The 25488-nt window shown below is 34.8% G+C and overlaps 1 protein-coding gene across 2 annotated transcripts in view; it reads left to right on the forward strand.

The window, feature by feature from the left end:
* Sf3b1 (splicing factor 3b subunit 1) overlaps nucleotides 1–25488 on the forward strand; it is a 40524-nt gene that overhangs the window by 12469 nt on the left and 2567 nt on the right. The window contains exons 1-17 of one of the 2 annotated variants that reach the window (XM_089249170.1): nucleotides 314–455; nucleotides 1284–1357; nucleotides 4108–4186; nucleotides 4636–4721; nucleotides 4852–5074; nucleotides 5192–5458; nucleotides 5702–6018; nucleotides 6992–7273; nucleotides 7890–8247; nucleotides 9260–9405; nucleotides 9658–9804; nucleotides 11872–11997; nucleotides 12119–12340; nucleotides 13740–14101; nucleotides 16552–16777; nucleotides 18930–19162; nucleotides 21909–22125. In XM_089249170.1, coding sequence (XP_089105296.1) covers nucleotides 449–455; nucleotides 1284–1357; nucleotides 4108–4186; nucleotides 4636–4721; nucleotides 4852–5074; nucleotides 5192–5458; nucleotides 5702–6018; nucleotides 6992–7273; nucleotides 7890–8247; nucleotides 9260–9405; nucleotides 9658–9804; nucleotides 11872–11997; nucleotides 12119–12340; nucleotides 13740–14101; nucleotides 16552–16777; nucleotides 18930–19162; nucleotides 21909–22125 — 3372 coding nt within the window. In that variant the 5' untranslated portion in view covers nucleotides 314–448. Of the gene's footprint in view, nucleotides 1–313; nucleotides 456–1283; nucleotides 1358–4107; nucleotides 4187–4635; nucleotides 4722–4851; nucleotides 5075–5191; nucleotides 5459–5701; nucleotides 6019–6991; nucleotides 7274–7889; nucleotides 8248–9259; nucleotides 9406–9657; nucleotides 9805–11871; nucleotides 11998–12118; nucleotides 12341–13739; nucleotides 14102–16551; nucleotides 16778–18929; nucleotides 19163–21908; nucleotides 22126–25488 lie in introns of those variants that run through there. The other variant, XM_089249162.1, reaches the window with a different exon arrangement.

The raw sequence follows: 25488 nt of genomic DNA on the forward strand, positions 1-25488 counted from the left end.
AAGTTTGAGAAACTATGGTTTAGTGTGTGCATCCATATCAACTAAAACTTCCATTGGCCAAATCCATGTCAGTCGACAGATAAATTATGTAATAAGTCTTCATTAGCCGGAAAAATTTGTAAGCCTGCTCATTAGCCGTGGTATCACTGCATATTTTTTCAGCAACTAAGTTTAAAGAAATGTTAAATAGATGGAAATTTTTGTACAGGGCAGAATCATCCATATGAAATGGACTTGTGAGCTGGTGTTAATTTGTTCAAAGTCTGCAGTAACTGCTCAAGCCGATCAGACTGAATAGTTTCTGATTATTAGTTAATTGATAACTGAGTGCCTGGTGTGTGCATGTGTCTCATGATACTATACAGAAAATACTATTAATCACAGAATATTTTTAGGCCTCTTCAACACAACTCCATGTTCCTGAGGGTGATTGGTCTCACAAAGAAGTATGGCACGTACGTACCTAGATATTAAGGAATGCTGGTTTGAGAACACATACCATTTTTTTTCTAAGTAAAATATAATTTTTTTAGTTGAGTGAAAGGTTTTTCTGCTGATTTTAAAGGTTTTGAATGACAAATTGTTCAGAACAACATTAATAATCAATATTGATAATTTTTCCTACGATGAACATTCTTTTGAGCTTGGCTTAATCAAAAAAATACATGGTAACTGAAACAAATATTCATAGCTTTATATAGAAAACAAAGCATATTTCTGGAAGTGAGCCGTGATCTCTGATTTCATGTAAAGAGGAGGGAGATTTATTTGTTCATCTTGTGCGTTTGCTGTACAAGTTGTACTGCTAAACTTTTTTTCAAAAATATATCTAAATATCTGGTTGTGGTAAAATCTATCGTGCATGTGTGTTTAAAAAGGGAAATAGGACTTTTCAAAGGAAAATAAAACTGAATGTTGATGTGACGGTATTTTTAAACCTTTCATATTGGCAGAAGATACATTAAAATATATATTTAGTATACCTAGTCTAACTTTCATTCGGCTATTAGATTAGTATGTTTAAAGCTGTATATTTTTGCTCCCTATTTTGATTGCTGAATGTGTTCTCAGCCAGCTAAAAAACAAATGCTGCAGCAAATCCACATAGTAGTTATGTAGATTAGGGACATTTTTTCCCCTCACAAGAGTGATGGTAAAAGTGCATTTGACTGGTGGTGCTCTTGTCTAGAAAGGCATCGAGAACAGGCTATGTGGATTTGCATATCACCAAATATTTTTGATAGGCTATTAATGTTTGGTTTTTTTCCTGTGTGTTTTGACAGGTGGGAAGACTCCAGATGCCCAGTCTCGGACGTACCAGGTTATTATGAGAGAGCAGGCTCTCAGCAAAGATCAGGTATTTATGCACATTGTATTAATTTCCAATTCTATGACACCAGGGCTTGACAAATCCCAAGTTGTCATAACGACTATAAAATCTGTATTAGTGTCAAACATTTTCTATATGTCATTGCTAAATTAGAGTTAAAGGCAGGGCTGGACAAATCCCAGACACCCGATTGCAATGTCGACTGAAAAATTGGTATTGGCACCTAAAATTTTCTTTGTGTAGTTACTAAATTGCAGACTGAGTACAGCACAAAATGTTTGGAATTTATAGCAGTATATCTGCCAACATGAAAGAGGGTCACTATACCCCATGAAAAACAAAAAGAGCATTACTCTTGGACCTTTTCCTTCAGATAAAATGTTTTTGGCACCTAAAAAGTTGTTCCGGCACCTAGATTTTTTCTGATTTGTCCAGCTCTGGTCTAAGGGTGACATGAAATTTTCTGATTTTATGACTGTTTTTGGGAGTTAACATGGGGGGGGGGGGGGTATTAAGTTCTGGAAAGTCAAGAAAACATAATTTAGGACTATTTTTCCTGAGAAAAAGTCATACTTGTCTCCTAAGAAAGTTTTCTGGGGGGGGGGGGTTGCTAAATTTTTTTTAAATTTGTAACAATGATGTGTATAAAAAAGGGAAATATCTTCATTATAGATTTTCAAGGAACATAAAAAATTACATATTGCTAGAAAATTGAAGAGTTACATGCTGGTAGAATTTGCATTATATAGTATGATAATGCTACATTTTAGGGATATATCTAAGAAATTTTATCAATGGAAATATAATCTCTTGCAGTACAGTGAAACCCTGTTTATGCGATATTCAAGAAGCCATGCCAAAATGTTCTTAAAAAATCACTCCAGTGATGACTTGGCTTACTAAATTTTTTTTTTTTTTGCAATATTCCTACCTTGATTTATAAATAGAGATTTGGCTAATAAACATTTTAGCTAACATTGATGCACATGCTCAGATAACACAGCAGCATTTAAAGCTGATTATTTTTGCATAATCATCATTAAAATTATTGCCTATTTTGCATGGGAAACAATAGAATTTTTACCACAAAGCATTTTCAGTCAGCTGCATACAAAATGTGCTGCTTTGGGGCAAACCACTAACCAGACAAAAAAGGCTTTAAAAAAAAGCCACCTACGACAAAACAAAATCACGTTTCCAGATAGTATCAGATTGTCTGACTGATTTTAGAATTACACAATTGTTCAATATGTTTGTGGTTTCTTTCTCATATTAGTATCAAAGGAAAATCATATTTTGTCAGTACTGTTTTTTGTTGTAGTAAATTTTTTTGTGTGATAACAAATAACATCGCAATCCCCAGCACTGGAGTTTTTGTCTGTCTCCCTTATATTGAGGCTAGGGGGTCTTGGCAGCCCTTATATCTGATGAACCAAGCCATTGAATCTAGAACAAAACAGGTAATAGTAAGTATAAATACTTGGAGGAAATTCTAAGGGTTGAAAATTAAATAATAAAAATTCATTAAACAAAAATCATTTCCAAATTTTCTAAATCATTATTATTTTTTAATTTAATCTATAGAGATGATATCTTTATGTTAAATATTTGATCATGTATTTTTACAACAGATGGCAGCAAATTCGTTCTGGACGAGAGAAATATTCGAAACCCCCCTCTCTCCAGTTTTTAACATATTAATCCTCCCCACCTGATATATATTTTTGAATCTTCAATTTTTTTTCAACTCCTGACATCACGTCGACAGAATATTCCATAGCTTTTTCCAACATAGAATAATTTTTAGCTTGTTTGTTAAGGTAATTTTCATTTCAATAGTTCAACAAACATTTATGGCGAAGATATTTTTCAACAAACTTGAAGCTTGTGTCCTCTGGCCACCTCACCATCCAATATTTCCGCGGAATTCTAGCGAAACTCCAGGAGACGACGGAGTATGAACAGGTTCATGCTTGAGATCAAAATAAACCCCTCCAGCACGGTAGATCACGCCCACTGGCGCATGCACATAGGTCTACTTAACCGGAAAAAATAGAACCGTTCGTATTCACTTGCCAACTAAATCACTTGCGCACTTGCCAACTAAAGCCGTGTAAACGGCCCTTATCGTCTGCATACATTGTATCGTACTTGGCAACTAAAAATTAAGTTACCAACTAAAGCACTTGCCTCGTGTAAACGGACCTTTAGTCTTATCACTCAGTGCATGACTCCTAAGAACACGTCACTTTATTCATTCATAAAGACAAGTCATCATTATGTCCATTCCAGTTCAAACTTTACACGGAACTCTCTTAGAATTCCAATTCATCATCGAATGTCGCTGCCCTAATCTCACGATCTACATTTCTCCTGAGCCACTTCCACTTTTTATCTTCTGAACTTTTATAGAGAGGAAATGAAAAATGTTGTTAAAATTAATTGAAGTTTCACAAATTACAAATGAAATATTTTAACATTAAAATGTGTAGAGGTTAATCAAGATAGAGGCAAACCTGAGCATTATTTCAGTGCAAAAATTATATGAACAGGGTTCTCTATTGTTTGTTTTATTCGAAAGAAGTATGTCTTGCATTTGTCCCCACCCCAGTTATGGTCATGCATTACTACTGAGATACTTCATCCATATGTTGGCATGTGGAATACATTATTTTATATTTTCTTTGTTTGAAATTAATTTTATCTGTATTGAATCAATGCTGAATGAATATACTGTACACTTTATAATTTTACTAATGCTATTTTTGTAATCATAGGTGGAATTGAGAAAAAAAATCCAGGAAAAGAAGGCAGATGGAAAAACAGCCGAAAATGGGGAAGCACCTCCTAAACCTGGTGAGAATAAAAAATTTTAAAGACCTTTTCATACAATTTTATTAGAACATTGGGGCACCCTGGTGGCAAAGTTGTTTATGGAGCATATTGAGATTTTTTTTTTTTTGACAGCTTTCTATGTAACTGGTGCTGTCAAACAAATCAATGTTAGTTGTGTACCTGTTGATTAATGTTATGTTTCTGAGCTCATAATTTTTAATTGAAACTCATAAGTTATTGTTTTAAAGACTGATGAGCTCAAGGATTATATCAATCTTCGAAGAAGCTTTTGACTTCCTATTATGGAAGTTGAAGTGAAAACAAATTTGTACTGTTTATATTGCTGATTATTATTTCTATACAAAACATAAATTTATTAACCTTTTTGCATCATTTATGCATCTATGATGCATTTGATAGAAGGCTGTGTCTTTGGTTTTGTGTGTAACTGTGAACTTATAATATTTTAGCTAAAAGAAGAAGATGGGATCAAGCTGCTGGAGATGAAACACCAGCAACACCATCAAAGAAGAAATCAAGTTGGGATGCTGCAGAGGTAGGTTTACTGTCGCACTGTTATGTTATAACGAATATCCATTTTAAATATATTACCTCCCCCTTCAAGTATGTATTTTGATTCTGTGTGGTTTTAAATTTTGTGACTCAAGTTTTTTTTCACATTCCAGGCACATACACCTTCGGGAAGTCGATGGGATGAAACGCCTGGTCGTGTTCCAAAAGGATCAGAAACTCCAGGCGCAACACCAGGGCAAAGCACTAGAATGTGGGATGCCACACCAGCACATGCAACTCCTGGAGCAACAACACCTGGTCATGAAACTCCTGGTCATAGAACTACTCCTAGTGCTAGGAGAAATAGATGGGATGAAACACCAAAAACTGATAGAGGTTTGATTTTCCATTTCACCATATGTTATAATTTTTGAGTAGTTCTGCTTGCATTTCTCTTTCTGTATTTCGAACTACAACACCTGTTATAATTTTTTTTCCTTTGTGTGTTTATAGAAACTCCTGCACATGGGAGTGGATGGGCAGAAACACCAAGAACAGATCGAACAGGGACTGACTTGATTCAGGAGACGCCTACTCCAAGTGCTAGCAAGAGGCGTTCTCGCTGGGATGAAACACCTTCATCCCAATTAGGAAATCAGACTCCTCAAACACCATCTATGATGACTCCAATGACACCTATGACTCCCATGACGCCAATTACACCCAGTGGAGTGACACCTACAGGAACCAAAGCCATGGGAATGGCCACGCCAACACCAGGTACTTATCAAACCATTGCATTAATAATTATTAATTATTATTAATTGACTGAACAATTAAAATCGTTCAGTCTTGATGGTTTTGGTAAGATTTTTAAAAGGGAAATTATGTTAAGTGAAGAATAATTGTAATTCTTTTTCCCTTTACATGAAATAAACATTGCTTACATTTGTAAATCACAGGATGAATCAGTCGGGAGGCATAGTAACTTATTTTTAATATCCATTCACTTTTATGTTCCAGGGCATATTATGGCTATGACCCCAGAACAACTGCAGGCTTATCGTTGGGAACGTGAAATTGACGAAAGAAATCGTCCCCTCACAGATGATGAACTTGAATCTATGTTTCCTCCTGGTTACAAGATTTTGCAACCACCAGCGGGATACATACCTATTCGAACACCAGCTCGTAAACTGACATCAACTCCTACACCTCTTGGAGGAACTTCTGGTTTCTTCTTTCAAAAAGATGATCCAGTGAAAGTGATGGAAACACAACCTAAAGGAAATCTGCCGCCTTTGAAACCTGAGGATCTTCAGTATTTTGATAAGCTTCTGGTAAATATATATATCATTTTTTCCTCTAAAAATTTTAATCTTTTAATTGGAAAACACATTTCAAAAGAAATGTGTTATTTAATTATGACAGCAAACAAAAATATTTGTCTGAAATTGTTCCTTAAAAGCATCTTTGTCGGAAATTAAAAGATTTGGATTATAAAACCTAATTTTAAAATATATTTTATAATTACTAGGCTTGTGTTTGCCATTATTTGATGAAAATTGATCTATTTCACTTTCCTCTATCCACAATTGTTTAATTTCTTGAATAAAGAAAAATTTTTTTATTTTATTTTATTAGTTTTGGTTAAATTTATCCTAATATGTTCATGTCCTAGTGAAGATTTATTTCATGTGCTGAAAAAATGGAACCGCTTATTTCACATAATCATTGTTGCATGATGAGTTCAAAATATCTGAATTGTCTCAAAAAAAAACATTTCTTTAAAAAAAAAATTAGGCCTGAAAAGTTGTGCATCTTTCTATGATTCATGTGGTAGCCGTTGATCCTCTCATATCATCGTATAGTCCTCTGTTGCTTATCTACATGTGTAAATTTCATTTATTAATAATGAAGTCACATAAGGAATAAAAAGGTGTTGGCCAAACAATTTTGCAGAAAATATTTTTCTTCTCACATTTGTATTGCCATCTTCAAATTAAAAAAAATACTTTTGACAAATTAACTTTCTAAATGTTCATTTTTATTCCAACTTCTCAGGGAAAAGAAAGGCACAGAAAGATAATTTGGGGTGATATATAATCTGCATCAAAACATTGTTTTCACTTATAATGGCAGATTATACACAAGAAAATATGATATTAATAATTATACGCAGGAAAATATGGTACAGGTTTTAAACTTTTTGCCTTTTTGTGTGGCCCTCAAGGAAGAGTTGATGTAGGCACACGTATATATAGGGTGAATATAAAATTCTAAGTGTTTATATTTTTATAATTTGATATATAGGCTGATGTTGACGAAGAGTCATTGAGCCCGGATGAGCAAAAAGAAAGAAAAATCATGAAGTTGTTGTTGAAGATTAAGAATGGAACACCACCCATGCGAAAAGCTGCACTACGTCAGATCACAGACAAGGCTAGAGAATTTGCAGCAGGACCTCTTTTTAACCAGATTCTTCCGCTGCTGATGTCACCCACATTAGAGGATCAGGAACGTCATTTGCTGGTCAAAGTCATTGATCGTATTCTCTATAAATTGGATGATTTAGTTCGACCTTATGTCCACAAAGTAAGAAATGATTGATAAACACTTTTGGTGTATAAATGTAATTTTTTATACATGAGAATGAGTAACATTCATAATAATATATAAAAACTACTGAAAAGTATCTTGATGTCATTATAAATGTTTATTTTTCTTCCTAAATGCATAGAATAATTTTTTTACTCTACATTTCATCTTAAAATTTGTAGTTTTTTCCATACTTCCTTGGAAGGCATGATTAAACTTCACGTCTTATAATGTAATCAACTCATAACATTTCATAAGTTTTTCAGCAAATGCGATCAATGATTTTTGACAATATTGACAATAATTTTCCTCATTATAAATGAATAGCAGTAAAATTCTTTAGATGTTCTACTTTCATTCATCTGTGTCAAGTATTCCAGTTTTACCTTTTGTATGTTCTTTTTCTACATTTAAATACGTATTGCAAATCATGTGCTATGTTATTTTTATTGGGCTTATATTTATCTGTTGTTCATGAATTAACTTCTGTGCATTTATATTGCCATGATAGGCTAGCTTTAAAATTTTGTCAAATTTTTCCTCAATGACATTAATAGTTTTTTATATTAATTATGTATAAATATACTGATTAGCTTCATCCTCTATTTTTTAGATTCTTGTGGTTATTGAGCCCTTGCTGATTGATGAAGACTACTATGCTCGTGTTGAAGGAAGGGAGATAATATCAAATTTGGCAAAAGCAGCTGGCTTAGCAACTATGATATCTACTATGAGACCGGATATAGATAACATTGATGAATATGTGAGAAATACAACAGCCAGAGCTTTCGCTGTGGTGGCCTCAGCTTTAGGTATTCCTGCTCTTTTGCCTTTCTTGAAAGCTGTGTGCAGAAGCAAGAAATCGTGGCAAGCACGACATACAGGAATAAAAATTGTGCAGCAGATAGCCATTCTCATGGGATGTGCCATTTTACCCCACCTCAGGAACTTGGTAGAGATCATTGAGCATGGTGAGTAGCCTATAATTTGTCAAACTTGTATATATTATTTTAATAAGATGTTCTAAAAAAAAACTAAATAATTGTAGAGAAGATGACATATATACAGAGGGATTAGACATCGTTGTCAGAAAATCAATTAATAAGTTCTAAGTGGTCGTGTCATAGTGGGTTTCAATTGAAGAGGAAAAATAATTCTACTAGGTGCTCTCAAAACGTTCTGTGAATGGTCTCAGAAAATAAAGGAAACAAAAGATACTAATAAAATACCTTTGCCATCAAAGTAATCGCCATTAGCTACAATGCACTTTTGAGGATGGTTGTAAAGCTACTGAAAACCTTCAACAAAAGGGGTTTTTTTGGAATCACCCAAAACAATGATATCACTCTTTCTTAGATGTCTGTTACGTCTACAAAGTGTAGGACTTTCATAACTTTCTTGAGCGTGGAGGGGGGGGGGAACAGAAGTAAGTTTGCAGGGGGGTCTTGCCAATTCTGAATTCATCCGCTATCATTATTAAAGTCGGCACTGATCATCTGCAAGCATCTGTCACACTCTTTCGATGATCTCTGGTAGTATTCTTATTAATGGTCAACCTGAATGCAGCTCATCATAAACAACTTCCTTTCCAATGCGGGAGTATTTGAACCGGTCGTAAACATATTTTTTGCTCGCTGCTTCTGTTCTGTACACTTTCATTAATATTTTATGGGTTTCCTTTGTAGTTTTCCCCATTTTGTAGCAAAACTTTTTTTACGCATTGTTTCATTGTATTGTGACACCAACTTTCACATTCGATGCATTCTGTCATTTGCCCTGGGCAACTGTTTCAGCTTAGTGTTTTCGATGCTAGTTGGCCTCTAAAAGTGCATGCTTGCCACACGTTTCTAACATACATTGTTCTTTAAATATTTGACCATTCACCAAACTTTTTGAGCGCATCTTGTATATTGTTAACTATGAATAATTCAAAGGAATTTGACTATTCACAAAATATGACAGCTTTCTAATTTTCTTATAAAGGTTTGGTAGATGAGCAACAGAAAGTGCGTACTATCACAGCTTTGGCATTGGCAGCCTTAGCAGAAGCTGCTACCCCATATGGAATTGAGTCATTTGATAGTGTGTTGAAACCACTGTGGAAAGGTATTCGTACTCATAGAGGCAAGGTAATTAGAATATATATATTTTTTAATATTTTGAATGCATTCTTAAATATTTAAATTTGCAATTGATATTTCTTGGCATCGTGCCATGAAATTTAAAAAACCTTAGAATCAACGGGATCATTTGTCAAATTATCTATGAATTTATTCAAAGTATAATAATTTGTTAATCATTGCAATAGTATTGAAGACTGTTTTTTGATGCAATCTCATTTCAAAGTACCTTTATGACACTGATTTTATTTCATCTGGTAGGGTTTGGCTGCATTTTTGAAAGCTATTGGTTACTTAATACCCCTTATGGATGCTGAGTATGCAAATTATTATACTAGAGAAGTGATGTTGATCCTTATAAGAGAGTTTCAGTCTCCTGATGAAGAAATGAAAAAAATTGTGTTGAAAGTGAGTATTTCATTAACATATTTTCTTATTAATTCCATTGAAATGATTTACCTTTATCTACACAGATTTTTTTAATCATTGAAAAATACTGATGCATGGTACAGTACCTATTCGGTTGGAATTCTTACATTTAAAACTTTTTAGAGCCGATGTGGCATTCCCAAATAAACATAACATGCAAAAATGTTTAATCCTTTTTCTGCGTAAATAGTCAAGAAATGCTTCTTTTGCTGCAGGAGCAAAAAAAAAACCAATTCTCCAGTTTTCTATTGGAAAAAATCAATCAAACTCATCAAAATAAAATCAAAAAAGCAATCAAACTCATTTGTTATGAATTCAGTACAGTTGAAAAGGGTGATGCAAACAAACTCTGGGTTCGAACCCATTGTCACCGGCACACTATTCTGCCACTACACCAGTTCATGTGCACTTTTCTCATACAGTACAAGCAAACCTGACAGAATATAATAAAAAAGAATAAAACTACAGTCGCCCCCCCCCCCGTATTCGCGGGGGTTACGTTCCAGGGGTGACAGTGAAAACGGGAAATCCGTGAATAACCGAAACCATAGTTTTTTCTTGTATATCTCGTTTATTGAACAGCATGAGAAGAGCAGGGTAAGGCAGAGGTATAAGGGAATGTAAAAGAGGGTGCAGAAATTGTTGGCGATGTTTTCTGAAAGAACATTGTGATTTCTATAGGCCGTTTCTTCTTCATATCATCAAGTATGTTGGGATATGATGACAAGGCTTTCTCTGCCAATTTTTCTACATGTGAAGAGCGTACCATAGAGGGATCTATGCCATGAAAACAATCTATTGCTGATTTGAGCGTGCGAAGCCCTTCCGCTATGTTACTCATGGTGAACTTGTCTTCTACTTTTTCAACTTGATCTTCTTCATCTGGTACCGCTTCAGTTTCAGGAGCAGTCAACTGCATTAATTGCTCTTCGATCAATACCTCTAAACTGCTATTAATTAGCTTTTCAACTTCTATATCATTGAACCATTCTCCACCCACTTGTTTCGCTAACGTGACAATGTCTCTTCAGTTGTCTCTGTAGAATTGGTTGTGTCCTTTAGCGCACATTGTGGCCAAAGGGGTTAATCCAACCCGAGGTGAACGTTTCTCTCTTGGGAGTTGCCACGGCTCTAGTGATGACAATAATGCCATTAGCGAGCTATTCTAAACATGCACAACTCAAGTTTTGCAAACAAAACACATCAATGATGATTTCTGAGTGTTGCAAACAAAATTTCCATGAAGGAAAAAAAACCCGCGAATACGGGGGGCGACTGTATATACAACATATATCTGTGCACCATCTATACATAATTTAAAGAATTTCATCTTTGAAAAAAATAATTGAAATCAGGATGATTGAGCAGGCTACAACACTCTTCATCTATAGATAATGGGAGCACTTTAAGGCTTAATTAAGCTTAAATAATTAAAATGGGAGAAAATTTATCAGCCCTCAGACACGCGCATGAGACTGCATGTATGAGAATGAGAAGAGTAATACATTTTCTCAGTAATTACAAATACAAATACAACGCCACAACAGGCAAATTGCCCACCGAGGTGGCTGACTTAAGAACATCATGGATCCCCGAGCCCCTACCTACTACTGCTACACCACACATGCACCCCCCCCCCCCCCCCCGCGGAACCCCCCAACGAATCGGTACATGCGGGAATGTGCGTGTACGTGTAGTGCAACCTGACGTAGAGTTTTGTTACTAACTATGAGTGAAGTGTTATGGTTGAATGATTTACCGTTGTAGGACTGTTGCTCTCTGTGGCGAGACTTTTTAACGGGGAGATCGGCTCGCATTTGCGCCTTGAAGTTGGGAACCACAGAAAACCAACTTCAGCTGACCACCACTGTGGGGTTCGAACCCGGATCCTCGCATCACGAGTCCGGCACTATAACCACTCGACCACCACAGCGGCATATAATTCTAGATAATTCTAGTGAAATGATTTGTACCTTTTGTTAATTGTAGGTGAAATGCCTGAAAGCAACTAAATTTTTTTGTCTCTTATGATAATTATATTTATAGGTAGTGAAGCAGTGTTGCGCAACAGATGGTGTGGAGCCACAGTATATCAAAGAGGAGGTTTTACCTCATTTTTTCAAACATTTCTGGAATCATCGTATGGCTCTGGACCGGAGAAACTATCGTCAGGTCTGTAAAAGAATTTCAACTTTTTCATACCAATATTGTAAGACAATCAAGGAAGTAAAAATTTATGTGCCAATTTTTTTAAATCTTGTGTATGTGTTTCATTCTTTGCTTTTTTCTTTAGCTTGTTGATACAACTGTTGAGATAGCAAATAAGGTTGGTGCAGCTGAGATCATCCACAGAATTGTTGACGATTTAAAGGATGAAAATGAACAGTATAGAAAAATGGTGATGGAAACCATTGAAAAAATTATGGCCAACCTTGGAGCTTCAGACATAGACTCTCGTTTAGAAGAACAGCTCATTGATGGTATCTTGTATGCATTTCAAGAACAAACAACTGAGGTGAGTTCATATTTATCTGCTGACTATTGTGTCCCTTTATAGAATTGTAAGTATAAAAGTAAACAGGTGCATTCCTGTGTCTTAAAATAACATACAATACTCTTCATCCAGCTGTGTGGTAGTCTGTCCCATCCATCATTTTTAGGCGAGTTTTCTTTTAGCCAGTTTTTCTTTTAAAGAAGAAAACGTGTCACTTCGTGGCTGTGCACAGAAGTTTATATTATTGAAATTGGGCTTTATCTGTTAACTTCCACTGATCTGGCACATCTTGGTTTGATATGTGTTGGATTAGCTAGAATCAACTGTATTTATCAGTCTCATGTATAACAGATTTCTGCAAAATAGTAATGTTTTCATGATTTTTATAAGAACTTGATTTCTATCAATTGAAACCACTCTGAATTACCATTTTGAACTTTCATTTTGATTTTTTATAGTAAACTATGAAATACTTAAAGATCATGAATATATTGTTCTTATATATATTTTTTCACACAGATATTAAGTTAGTCATTTTATAAACGGGGAGGCATATCCTTTTGCAAGATTAAAAACTTCCCACCTTTTTCAAGTATTTCAATGATCCACCTTTTTTTTGAACAAGAGTTAATGCTTTATGCTTTCGCTTCAACTGCAAGGACATTGCACACACAACAGAGATGCAAACTAGACACTATCACAAATGAAGGAGACAGTTCCCTTCAGAGAATCAAATCAAAGCAAAGGTTGTCAAGTCTTTTGAGGGTGCACACACAGCGTATGCTATATTTCTTTTTTTAATTTGTCTTTGAGTAAATTTATACACGTGTTTTTCTTGTAAAAAAAAAAATTGTTCGTCGAGGGAACAAAACTAGTAAAGAAAAACTGAGGATTACTGGACGGGCCAGATTAATGCACAGCTGGATTATCAAGAGTCTACTGTATTTCAAATTTGTTTCACACGTAAGAGATAAAAAGGTATAGAAAGAGTTGATGCTTGTTATTGCAACTGTTTCATTATCGTGACTGGTGCAATAAATCAATATTTTCCTATTCATCCCATGTTAATTTTTGTCCAGTATATAATTTTTTGTCATCCGAAGTGTGGAATTCTCTTGAAAAGCTGATTGGTTTTTTTTCTTCAAACTTTTGACATAAAGACCTCCCTATATGTAATGTCTGTTTTCCTTAGAACGATAGGTGTGGGTGTTGTAAAGTGTGTTGACTGTATAAAAATATCCAAAATTGCACCATTATTAGTGTATTCACGTATGCTAAAACTTTGTAAAATTTCTAACAAAATATTCTGGACTAACCTGAAGTTGCTCCAGTAATATCAGATGATCTTGCTTAAAATTTCAGCTACTTGATATTCTAAATATCTCAACGTTTTATTTATATTTATGGTTTTTTTTAATAGGATATGGTAATGCTGAATGGCTTTGGGACTATTGTCAATGCATTAGGCAAACGGGTAAAGCCGTATCTTCCTCAGATTTGTGGTACTATTTTATGGAGACTGAACAATAAATCTGCCAAAGTCAGACAGCAAGCTGCTGATTTGATATCCAGAATCGCAGTTGTCATGAAGACTTGTCAGGAAGAGAAACTGATGGGTCATCTTGGTGTTGTGCTATATGAATATTTAGGTGAAGAATATCCTGAAGTACTTGGATCAATACTCGGTGCCCTAAAGGCAATTGTTAATGTTATCGGCATGCATAAAATGACTCCACCAATAAAAGATTTACTACCTCGTTTGACACCGATACTGAAGAACAGGTAAAGTTAAATGTAGATTCTTTTCATATTGGATCTCGTATAATTTTTGAAATTGATTTACTTTTTTCCTTTTTTTTGTAGAATTTTAGGCATTATGTGACTATGGTTTTCAATTTATGGGATTTCTAATATGTATGTTGTCATCTTATAATAAATACCTCGTACATCAAAAATTCCAATTCACTGTCTTTTTTCATGAAGAGTAAAAAATTAAAAGACATCCCATCAAATAACTCACAAAAAGGGGTTAATTTTTTTTCTCTATAGAGAGCAGATCATTGCCGATTTTATTTTTCAAAAGCTTTAGTAAGTGATGTTCCTAATCTAAAACTTTTCAAACAAGTCAGAAACAAGTCCTTTTCGAAAAAAATTGACGTACAAGGTTCTAATTTTAAGGTGACAATATGTACTATGTATGGACACGTCTATAAATTATGCACTAATGAGTCGTTGTAATCTTCAATTGGTTCCAACGTTCGCATAGTGCTAAAGTAAGAAGGCATTCAAATAATGGACTTGTTTTATATAACAGGTCTTTTTTGTGCCTAATATGTAAATATGCATGCATTGTGTATTGATGTTTGCTCAGACCATATGAAATTGTTAGTAATAGGCAGGGGTGGGAACTCTACGGCAATTGCGCTGCACTGCGCCAAAACTAATATCTTGCGCCATCCTGCTCCAATAGCGTATTTTCTCATTTTTTTGCACCAAATAGCGAATTTTGCTTCAGTATGCCTGGAATTTCGGAAAGGACGCCAAAAAGTTTTGTTCCTGCTAGCCACGAAACGTTTCTTTATGAGAGAGAAGAGCGTGTTTTATTCCACTATACTTAAACTATCGTCCCCTGATCGAGCTTTCCATCGCGAAACCCAGATAATGTCTGTGATCATGGAACTGAAGATTTCTTGCAATGCCTTTCATCTTTAAAGTGCAAATTCGAGTGTTTCTGTTAAAAAAAAAAAAAGTCGTCACTGGAAGCAGCAGAAATTACTGTAGTCGATTGTCATTGTGTTAAATCCCGATGTTTCGTGAAAAAAATTTTCATTCCGGGAGTAAAAAGCGCATGTCCGCCAAATTACGAATGTTAGTTTAGAAACTTTGCCAAATAACGAGCGTTAAATCGCTAATTTTGCCAAATAACGAGCGTTAAATCGTCAATGTCGCCAAATAACGAGCATTAAATCGTCAATCTCGTCAAATAGCGAGTGTCAGATCGCCAATCTCACCAGATAATGAGTGCTGAATCGTCAAACATCGAGTTGATTGTTCCGAAATTCTCTCCCATTTTGCAACAATTTCTTTCCAAGTATAAAAAAATTAAAAACTTATAAAATTTTTTTAGCTCATTTGAAGTGCTGCTGTTCAAGGCAGCAAATAGTGCCCACAGTAAGCAAAAATCATCTTAAATAGACGGGTGCAAAAAATGTTATGATAGCCGCTCTTTCAAACAAGGTGTCAAAAGCCTAAAACACCAAAAATCAAGCTGACGAAAAGATGTTTGATAACAAAAGACAGTGCAGTTTTATTTTGAAAAGGGTTGAGGGTTAACGAAAATATTCTTGTTAATTTCACTGTTCCAATTTATAAATATCTGCTCCGAATCCCATATTTTGCTGCTCCAAATCCTGAATTTGCTGATACAAATCCTGAATTTGCTGATACAAATCCTGAATTTTGCTGCTCCAAAGCTGCTCCGAAATGGACTTAGTCACTTCCCACCCCTGAATAGGTAATTTTTCGCATTTATACAGCTGAGTCTCTGAAATTTGAGGTGCTGGTATTTTTCAAAATAACTTCTCAAATCTTTTTCTGTTTTTTACCAAAACCGTACTTTATTTCACTTGTTTGATTTTTTTCAATTAATGTGAGTTAAGGAGTCTTGATCCCTAGGTTGTTGTCTTTGGTGGATCCCCCATGCTAGAATTTTTCACCCGCTTCTATACACTAAATTTATAGGGCAAAAAATATTGTATCTCAGGCTCCAGTGACACGAGAACTCCTGCCAAGAAGGAGATCACCGGTCTTGGCAGCCCTAATTTTAATTAACTAAGCATTGGAATTAGAGAAAAATAATATAGGTAAGAGTATGTATGAATGTTTAAGTCTCTCTGTCTATGCACCCCCCCCCCACCCCGTGAAAGTCAATTTATATTGGGGTTTTTTTTTTCCAGATAATTTGAGTTTTCAGTAATCCTAGGTGGTCTCAATCTTCACATCTTAGATATGGATAGTTTGTAAACTATTTAATATAATGTAACAAGTACTCAAAAAATCGTCACCGAATAAGACAAATACCAGGAAATACTAAAAAATTCCTATAATAACAAGTAATATATTATAAACTGTATGGTTTCATTAGAGAATCTTGATTTCACTGTCTTTTTATCAGATATTTGGTGTTAAGATGCCTAGTTGTCAAATTTGAAATATATTTCTTTCATTTACAGACACGAGAAGGTTCAAGAGAATTGTATAGATCTGGTTGGCAGAATAGCTGACAGAGGAGCTGAATATGTTACTGCTCGGGAGTGGATGAGAATATGTTTCGAATTGCTTGAATTATTAAAAGCACATAAAAAAGCTATCAGAAGAGCTACTGTAAACACATTTGGTTACATTGCAAAAGCCATTGGTCCTCACGATGTACTGGCTACATTGTTGAACAATTTGAGGGTAAGTCATTTTTTTAAAAGTATCGATTCTACCTATAAATTGACAATAATAAATAATTCATTTTATTCTCTAATAAGCCACTATATCTGTGACTCTTAGAAACTTTTGCATAGTGCTGAAGTAAGAGTGTATAGAAATAATAACTGTTACACTGCATGTCTTCCATCCGGTGTCTAATATATGAATTTTGTAATACTTTAATATTCAATACCTTTCCATTATAAATGAGAAATTTAACTCTGAGTACTGTAATTTCGTGTCTTTAATCCATGGATCATACATTTAAAAATCATGAATTTCTTGATTTGAATTGTAGATACTGAAAACCTGCTTATCTGCAAGTTTTTGGTTTTTTTGAGGTTGGAATAAAAAAAAAATATTTTAAAATGATTCTGAGAAAAAAAAAATCATGTTACACCAGGATGGCATATAGATTTATATAAGTAGAATCAATTTTTTTTTTCTAAACAAGTGACCAGTTGGTCCCCCTCCCCTTTTCATTCACTAGTGTTATAGACAGCTATCAGAAATTCACATTTGTAGGTTTAAAAGGTTTAAATAAGTTTGCACACAGAAAATTATGATAATAACTTAATCCAGTGGCCCTTTATCGGCTAAGGTTGCATATGTAATTTTTAGTGAGGAGGTTGGGCACATGTGTACAAATTCATTGTCATAAACTACTACTTCTTTGACTAACATTCAAAGTTATTAATTCATTGGTCCTACCCAAGTGCCGAAAAGAAAGTGTGGCAGACACAGTATTTAAGACCACTGTTTGTTTTAATATTTCAGACTTTTCTAACTCGCTAAAGATTTGAAATTAATTTTTCTTAGGTCTTTTTTCATAACTCGTATAGGAAACGAAACATTTTTTAAATAAAGGACAATATATTGATATTGTACCCACTGTGTTGTGTGTGAATTATTTATACAGGATATACCTTGGCTAACAAAGATGACTTGTTTTGGAATCGCATTCATTAGCCAAAATTTGATTTTGCATAGGCTTCTATAGAAAATCATTTGATTCATTCCAGATTCTGCCCAAAATTTTAAAAGTTTTTTTAAACACCAAGGAACGCAATAAAAAAACAAACTGAAGGCTAAAATAAATAGCTTCAAAATTGGATAAATTAGAATTTACAGGAAGTGAGATACAGATCTTTTTATTTTACGCCAATATACACAACCCACACCAGCTTTCTACTAAAGGGGGTGTTAACACAACCCAGTGTAGTTCATAGATGTTCCCATCCATTTGTGATTTGGTCAAGTCATTCCTAAGTCTGATATATGCAGATAGAAAAGATGAGCTACTATAATGTCTGAACTGTTGTTTCATTTTCAGTCTTGCACTGAAAGAAAACAGAGGGTCTTTTTTTTAATGTATTTTCTATTTTATCTTTCATTTTGCATGAAAGTCCCATTTACATGTGCAAGATTAGGAGTAGCTTTGGTGATTATACCTGCATGATAACTTTTTTCTTCATGGGGGAAAAAAGGTGGGACAGATCTCCGTCCCATCTTTGTTGCGGAATAATGGTGGGTGACTTCGACCTCCTCTCCCATAATCCTTTGTGCCGCGAAAATTGCTGTTAGCTCCTTCGTCAGCCATCTTGAGCCAACCACCCGTTCAACCCACATGACCATTGACAACTTCCAAAAAGAAGGGGGGAAATACTGGCATAAACTAAATTACATGTAAACGGGTTGTAGTGAAAATCCCTGTTTCCTGGGATGTTTTATTTCATATGTAAACGGGGCTGAAATGGTTTGAAAGCTTTCAGGGAGAGAAGTGTAGGTACATCTAAAAAAAGATTCTGAGGTAAACAAGAATTAATCTGGCTCAGGTGACAGTAATTCTGATTGTGATTGACATGAAAATTAAACATGATGCGGGTGTTTTATGTCAGCATGTGCATCCATATCAACGAAATGCTCATTAGCCAAGGCAGAAAAATCACGAAAGAAACCTTTGTTAGCCGAAAAGTTCATAAGCCGAGGCATTCGTTAGCCAAGGTATCACTAGGCTTTTTATATAGCTAAACTAGTAAGAGTATAACTTTCTCATATGGCTTTTATCAGATTTTATGCATCAACATTATAATTGTGTAGACTTTTTATATATGCTTTTTTTCTCCCCCCTCAGGTGCAAGAGAGACAAAACCGTGTATGTACCACTGTAGCTATAGCTATAGTCGCTGAGACATGTTCACCATTCACGGTTCTCCCAGCCCTTATGAATGAATACAGAGTTCCAGAGTTGAATGTTCAAAATGGTGTCCTGAAATCATTGTCCTTCTTGTTTGAGTACATAGGAGAAATGGGTAAAGACTATATTTATGCAGTCACTCCACTGTTGGAAGATGCTCTTATGGACAGGTAAGATGAGATATCATGAGCACTATAGAGTTTTGATTGTGAAAATGTTGCATCATATATTTGGTTTTCCCAAATTATTTTTATTGAAAGCAAAACTCAAATACAGTAGGACCTCCCAAATTCAAACTTCTCTGGACTTAGGCAATTCCGGATTATAGATCCACTTTTGTTCATCTCTGAATTTTTCATATTTAAAGCAGTAATATACCTCTCTGAGCACTTTGATTCATATTTTCCTTCAAAAAAAATTTATAAAGCAATATATATGCATGTAGTAACAAATAATCTAATTAAAACCCTTATTTGTTATTTACATACCATTACTAGTTATCCATAAAAAAAATTACCTTAGAAAAAATTTTACTCATTGCTGGGATCCAGAAAAAAAAAACCCCAAAAAATGTTTTTTGTTTCTGGAGATCCTATAAATGGTAGATTTTTCGATTCCATGTTCTCCACACAATATTTGTACTGGTGGTGTGTGCTCTAGCTGTTTCAAAAGTTAAACTTTCTCACACGCTTCACTTAAAGTTCACTTGGATAATATCACAGAGAATGCTGGGCAAGTTCTAAAACACAGGTTAATTGTACAGTGTCGATAAATGAAAGAAAAGTTCTTTTGATCAAAGCTGACTTCCAGACTAATCAAATTCATTGAGACTCATAGGTGCCATCATTGTTTCCCAGAAGTCCAAAAATCACAGTGGACACTAACAATAAGTAGTATAAATGATATAAATAAGAAATAAAAGGCTGAAGTGTTAGGAGAGGCTGGAACAGAATTTGAGATGGAAAAAAAACCTTTAAAAGGCATGAGTTGGATTTTTTTTTTGGTTGAAGTGCTCAGATTATGGATTTTCATTCAGATTTAAGAAGTCCTACTGTATATCCATTTTTATATACAGGAATATGTTGAAGCTCTTCATAAATTTTTTGAAGCACTCCAATGCACTATATTCTAGTTATTGACAAAGTACTCTAGAATCTATCAAGATTCTAGATTTATTTTCTAGTTGACATGTTTTAAAAATTCAGAGTTTCCAACTACAATGGAACTTCGGTTAACGAGCAAAGATTTTTAAAAAATTTTGATTCGATTTATTCTCATTGCGAGCAAAAATTTTTCGCTTTGCTAAAATAAATTCTGCTTGGCTGGGAGTTCAGACGAACTGATGGACCCTCAGTGCATGTAACAGCAAGAGCTTGTGGATGGGATCTCATCTGAGGAAGAGGAGAGAGAAATGAGAAGTGCTCACTTCAAATGAGATTAGAGAGATGTGTAAAATGTGGGAATCTGTGCAAAATGCTATAGAAACGAAATCAAATGAAGTTGTAGCAGTGTTAGCAATGAATCTGCCCAGTGCAATGCAATTTCTCCATTTCCTAGAAATCCTGAAATTGAGGCAAAAACAAGTGTCATTGGATAGGTTCCTTGTAAAAGCCACACAAAATGAATAAGTTTTAAGGAAAAATCAAGTCCCTAAGTCGTCTTAAACAATAGTCCTCCTCTCTCTCATCGTTTAGAGCAGTGGTTCTGGGGTTCGAACCCCATAGTCACCACATTGGTGGTCGGCTGAAGTTGGTTTTCTGTGGTTCCCAACCTGTTCCAGACTCTGCCACGAAGCTGGGCTGGAAGAGATCTTGGCAACGGGATAAGTCCGGTGGCAGAGACCCTGGCGTTCATTCATTGTGGTTCCCAACTTCAAGGCACGAATGCGAGCTGATCTCCCCTTTAAAAAGTCTTGCCACCGACCTACAAAAACAGTTCAAATGTAATTCAATAATAACACATCACTCACTTCATTTCTGAAATATAGATGGCGGCACTGAAAATCAAACACAACACTACATTCGCACTCAGACTGTTAGGCACACACAGTTACACTTCCAGCACTTCCACTAGGTAGTAAATCGCCCATAGATGGTGATAGACCTGAGTTGCGCTCGATTTGAAAGAAAAAAGTAGTTCTCAATCTTTTTAAGCTTAGGGCATGGTTGGTTTCATTTTTATGAGAAGAAGGCCTGGACACAAACAAGATTAGTGTGAAATAAATTGGTAAAAATTAAACAGTGAACACAGCCTGGTTTGACTGATGTCAGGGCCCATTGGTTGAGAAACACTGGTTTAGATCAAGTTAATTTGTAAACATCATATTGCATGTTTATTTTCGACATTATATTATATATATATATTGTATTTATTATATATATATTGTATTTATTATATATATATTGTATTTATTATATATATATTGTATTTATTATATATATATTGTATTTATTATATATATATTGTATTTATTATATATATATTGTATTTATTATATATATATATATTGTATTTTTTATATTATATATATATTGTATTTATTATATTATTGTGTTGTACTATTGAATGAATGCTGTTTTTATTAGTCATTTTTATGTGAATGAATTATCCGAGTTTCCATGATTTCCTACGGGAAAGTTTGATTTCGGATAATGAGCATGTTGGCAAAACGAATTAAGCTTGTTAACCGAAGTGCCACTTCATTCAAAAACTAATGAGCTGTAAGAAGTTTGTGTCTATGATAAAGATCGTGATTAGTGAATGCTATTTCAATAATCTTATGTGATTTGGTATTCAACGTATTAAGATTTCCAGATTGCACTCATGTGAAAACTGTTCCATGTATTTGGAATGTCATAAACTTCATTAAGCTTTTTTAGTGTTTTAATTCCCTTCTTCCACTTTGTTTTTATGCAGAGATCTAGTTCACAGACAAACAGCCTGTGCTGCGATACAGCATATGTCGCTGGGAGTATATGGTTTTGCTTGTGAAGATGCGCTTGTTCACCTTTTGAATTATGTTTGGCCTAACATATTCGAAACATCACCTCATCTTGTTCAAGCATTCATGGGAGCAGTAGAAGGACTCAGAGTTGCCCTCGGTCCCATCAAAATCCTTCAGTACACTTTGCAGGTGAGCAATAATGCTTAAAATTTTTTATTTGAGATTTTTTCCTTTTTTATTTTTGATTCATGATCTTGGGAAGTTTTCTAGTTGAGCAATGTCTGATGCATTTTTTTTTAAGACACAGTTATTTCCCCTAAATTAAGAATTGATTGCGATCGGGAGTTCTATGAAAAAGCTAATGAATAGCATTAATTAATGTATGTAGTAATTATGCAGGGTGGGCAAAATGCCCACATAAAAACTTTAAAAATTCATAAAAACCGGAAAAATAACCGAAATAAAACATGGTTTGCAGGATTAGCGCTAGGTCACTTTAAGATAGGGAAAAAACAAAAAAAACAGCCAATAGGTGGCGCTGATGTACACAAGTAAAAAAAAAAAAGCAAATAATGAAAAGTATGTCCCCAAATTGTTTATTACAGCAGTGTGTTCCTTATGACCACCACCACAGAGGATAACAAATTGCAGGCAAGTCACAAATCCAACAACGGCAGAGTACAGCTGGTCCGGCTGGTCCAGAGTGCAGCCAATTCCTGGTTCACGTAAAAAAACCTCACCAGCAAAGCTTCAATATTCATGAATTAAGGCAGTGGTTCTCAACCAGTGCTCTGTGGCCATTTGAGAAAAATGAGAAAAAAAAATTAAATTGGAGAAAAAAATGATTATATATATTTTTAAATAATAAAAATAAAATCAGAGAGAGTAACTTCGATGAATAAATAAAAAATAGCCCAATGGGGCTCCACCATAGAAATAATATACCAGAAAGCAGGGTTGTAAAAAACCCAGGTGTTTTGGGCAAAATGGGGAAAATTTAATTTCCTATTTCCACAACCTCAACATATTTAATTTAAACATGTATGTACATCCTTTATGTGTACATCTTATATTATGTCTAAATATACATTTTTGGTGCATGTTAAACTATGTATACAACAAGGGAATAATTGTCCACACATAAACGCACCCACTTCTGCATAATTGTATCTGAGCCTTGAGTTGTATGCAGTGTCTGAATTTTTTTTTCCTCTAAATTTTTCAAACACTGCGGAAAATGTATTCAAAAGTGTCCTGATCCGTCAAAATAGAACCTTTAGCTAAGTAACCAGAACCATTAAGTTTATTTTTTTTAATTGAACCCACACTTTCAAGAGCTAGTCACGTGTTTCTCTTTTTCTTGAATTCCTCACTGTTGAAAAATATCCCTGCTTCATTAAATCAAATTCTGAAATATTTTTACAAGAACAGTAATAATTAAAAAATGATTTGATTGAGAGGAGAAGATAGCAGTCATTCTGGGGATTCGTTATTCTGGAGGTGTTTTCCACTTGTCCAAATTAGCCATTTTTGGGAACTTAAAACTACAGAATAACGTGAATTATCATTAAATACAAATGTCAATAACATTATTGTATATTAATATCATTTTATAAAAGACAAACTGTCATGTATAGTAACAGAATGCCTTCATCTGACTGACGATTTTAAGTCTAATTGTGAATGAGTATCTTGAAAAATCAAGCTAAGGCTTATTTTCTGGTTAGGTCTTATTATTGGAGAAAACTATACTTTTTGTTGTTTCACTTGAAGGTGTTTGCATTACCAATGGTCAATTCAAGAAGCCCACAAAGTTATTTTCTTTTTGTTATGAGATAATGTTATTTTTATTTCTTGATATTTCAGTTATGAAAGTCTGATGTACTTGTATTAAACCTATTAATTTATACTATATTTTTTGCCCAAGGCCTATACAAGAGGATGCGGTAGATTTGTACACATACACTTTGAAACATTTGACAAGAAATCGGAGATCGTGGGGGAATTAACAATAGTAGAGGGAAGCTTGTTCCATTCAACTATGGTATTGGGAAAGAAACTAAATTTAAAACAATCTATAGAGACAAAAATAAGTTTTAATTTTTTGGGTGGTCGAGTCTATTGGTATCGATAGTCAGAATACCGGATGTATCAAAATTTAAATGACCATGAATAATCTTGTAAAGCATGGTTAAGCGGGAAATAAGTCAGTGAGTAACGAGTGGGTGGAGATTAAATTCAAGTTTAAGATCTAAAACTGAACTGAAAGATGACCAGCAGTCAGGAATAAAGCGGGCGGATTTATTTTGGATAGATTCAAGTTTGTCAATGTTACTAGAGGTGTGCTCAGACCTCAGCTGCATAAGAAAGAACGGGAGAAATATAAGTTTGGTAGCAGAGAAGTTGGACGTCACGAGTAGAATGTTTGAGGTTGCGGAAAAGGAAAAAGTTTGTTGAGACATTTCTGGTAGACATAATCTATATGATTATTCCAATGGAGATCAGCTGAGGTTATGACTCCCAGATATTTGAATTGAGAAACTTGGGATATGGTTACGTTATTGATTGAGTATGAGAATTTGAGGGGAAGAGTTTTACGAGTAGCTCTCACGAAAACTGTTTTATAGGTTGATAGGCATATGCCAAAATGAGCACTAGTCTGAGATAGAAATAAGATTACGTTGGAGAGTTTCTTGATCAGATTTGTGATTAATTGCGCAGTAGATTACACAGTCATTAGCAAAAAATCTAGTGGTGCAGTTGAGGGTTTCAGGGAGATCGTTTATATATATTAAAAACAATAAAGACGAGGGAACCACTCCTTGAGGAGTGCCTGAATTTACAGTGGCAAAAGGTGAATCATGGTCTCTAAAATGAACGAACTGTTTACGATTTTTTAAGAAAGCTTCTGACCACTTGAGCAAATTTTTTTTTTTCCCAACCGAGCATAACTCAGGTCTATCGCCATAGGCAATTTACTACCTAGCGAGTTGTGCCGGAATTGTAAGGGTGTGTACCTAACAGTCTGAGTGCGTATCTAGTGTTGTGTATGATTTTTCAGTGCTGCCATCTATATCTCAGAAGTGAAGTGAGTGATGTGTAGTGACTGAATATTTGTACTGTTTGTAGGACTTCTGCTCTCTGTGGCAAGACTTTTTAACGGGGAGATCGGCTCGCATTTGCGCCTCGAAGTTGGGAACCACGGAAAACCAACTTCAGCCGACCACCACTGTGGCGACAGTGGGGCTCGAACCCGGGTCCCCGCAATGCGAGTCCGTCACTATGACCACTTGACCACCACATCAGCATTTGAGCAATTGTACATTAAGACCAAGATTTGAAAGTTTACAGAGGAGTCTATTGTGTGGAACTTTAAGGTATCGGTTTGTAACTTGTTATCAATAGCTTTGGAAAGGTCATGGATGAAAAGGGACAGTTGGGATGTAGTAGAAAGGGATCGTCTGAAGCCATGTTGGTTGGGAAAAGGTTAATGGAGTCTAAATAAACGTGGATTTCCTTTGCTATAACATGTTTAAAAATCTTACAACAGGA

The sequence above is a fragment of the Pholcus phalangioides genome, unplaced genomic scaffold, assembly GCF_987345545.1.
Source record: "Pholcus phalangioides strain wild (caught in Gottingen) unplaced genomic scaffold, Ppha-v1.0 ptg000003l_1, whole genome shotgun sequence".
NCBI lineage: Eukaryota > Metazoa > Arthropoda > Arachnida > Araneae > Pholcidae > Pholcus > Pholcus phalangioides.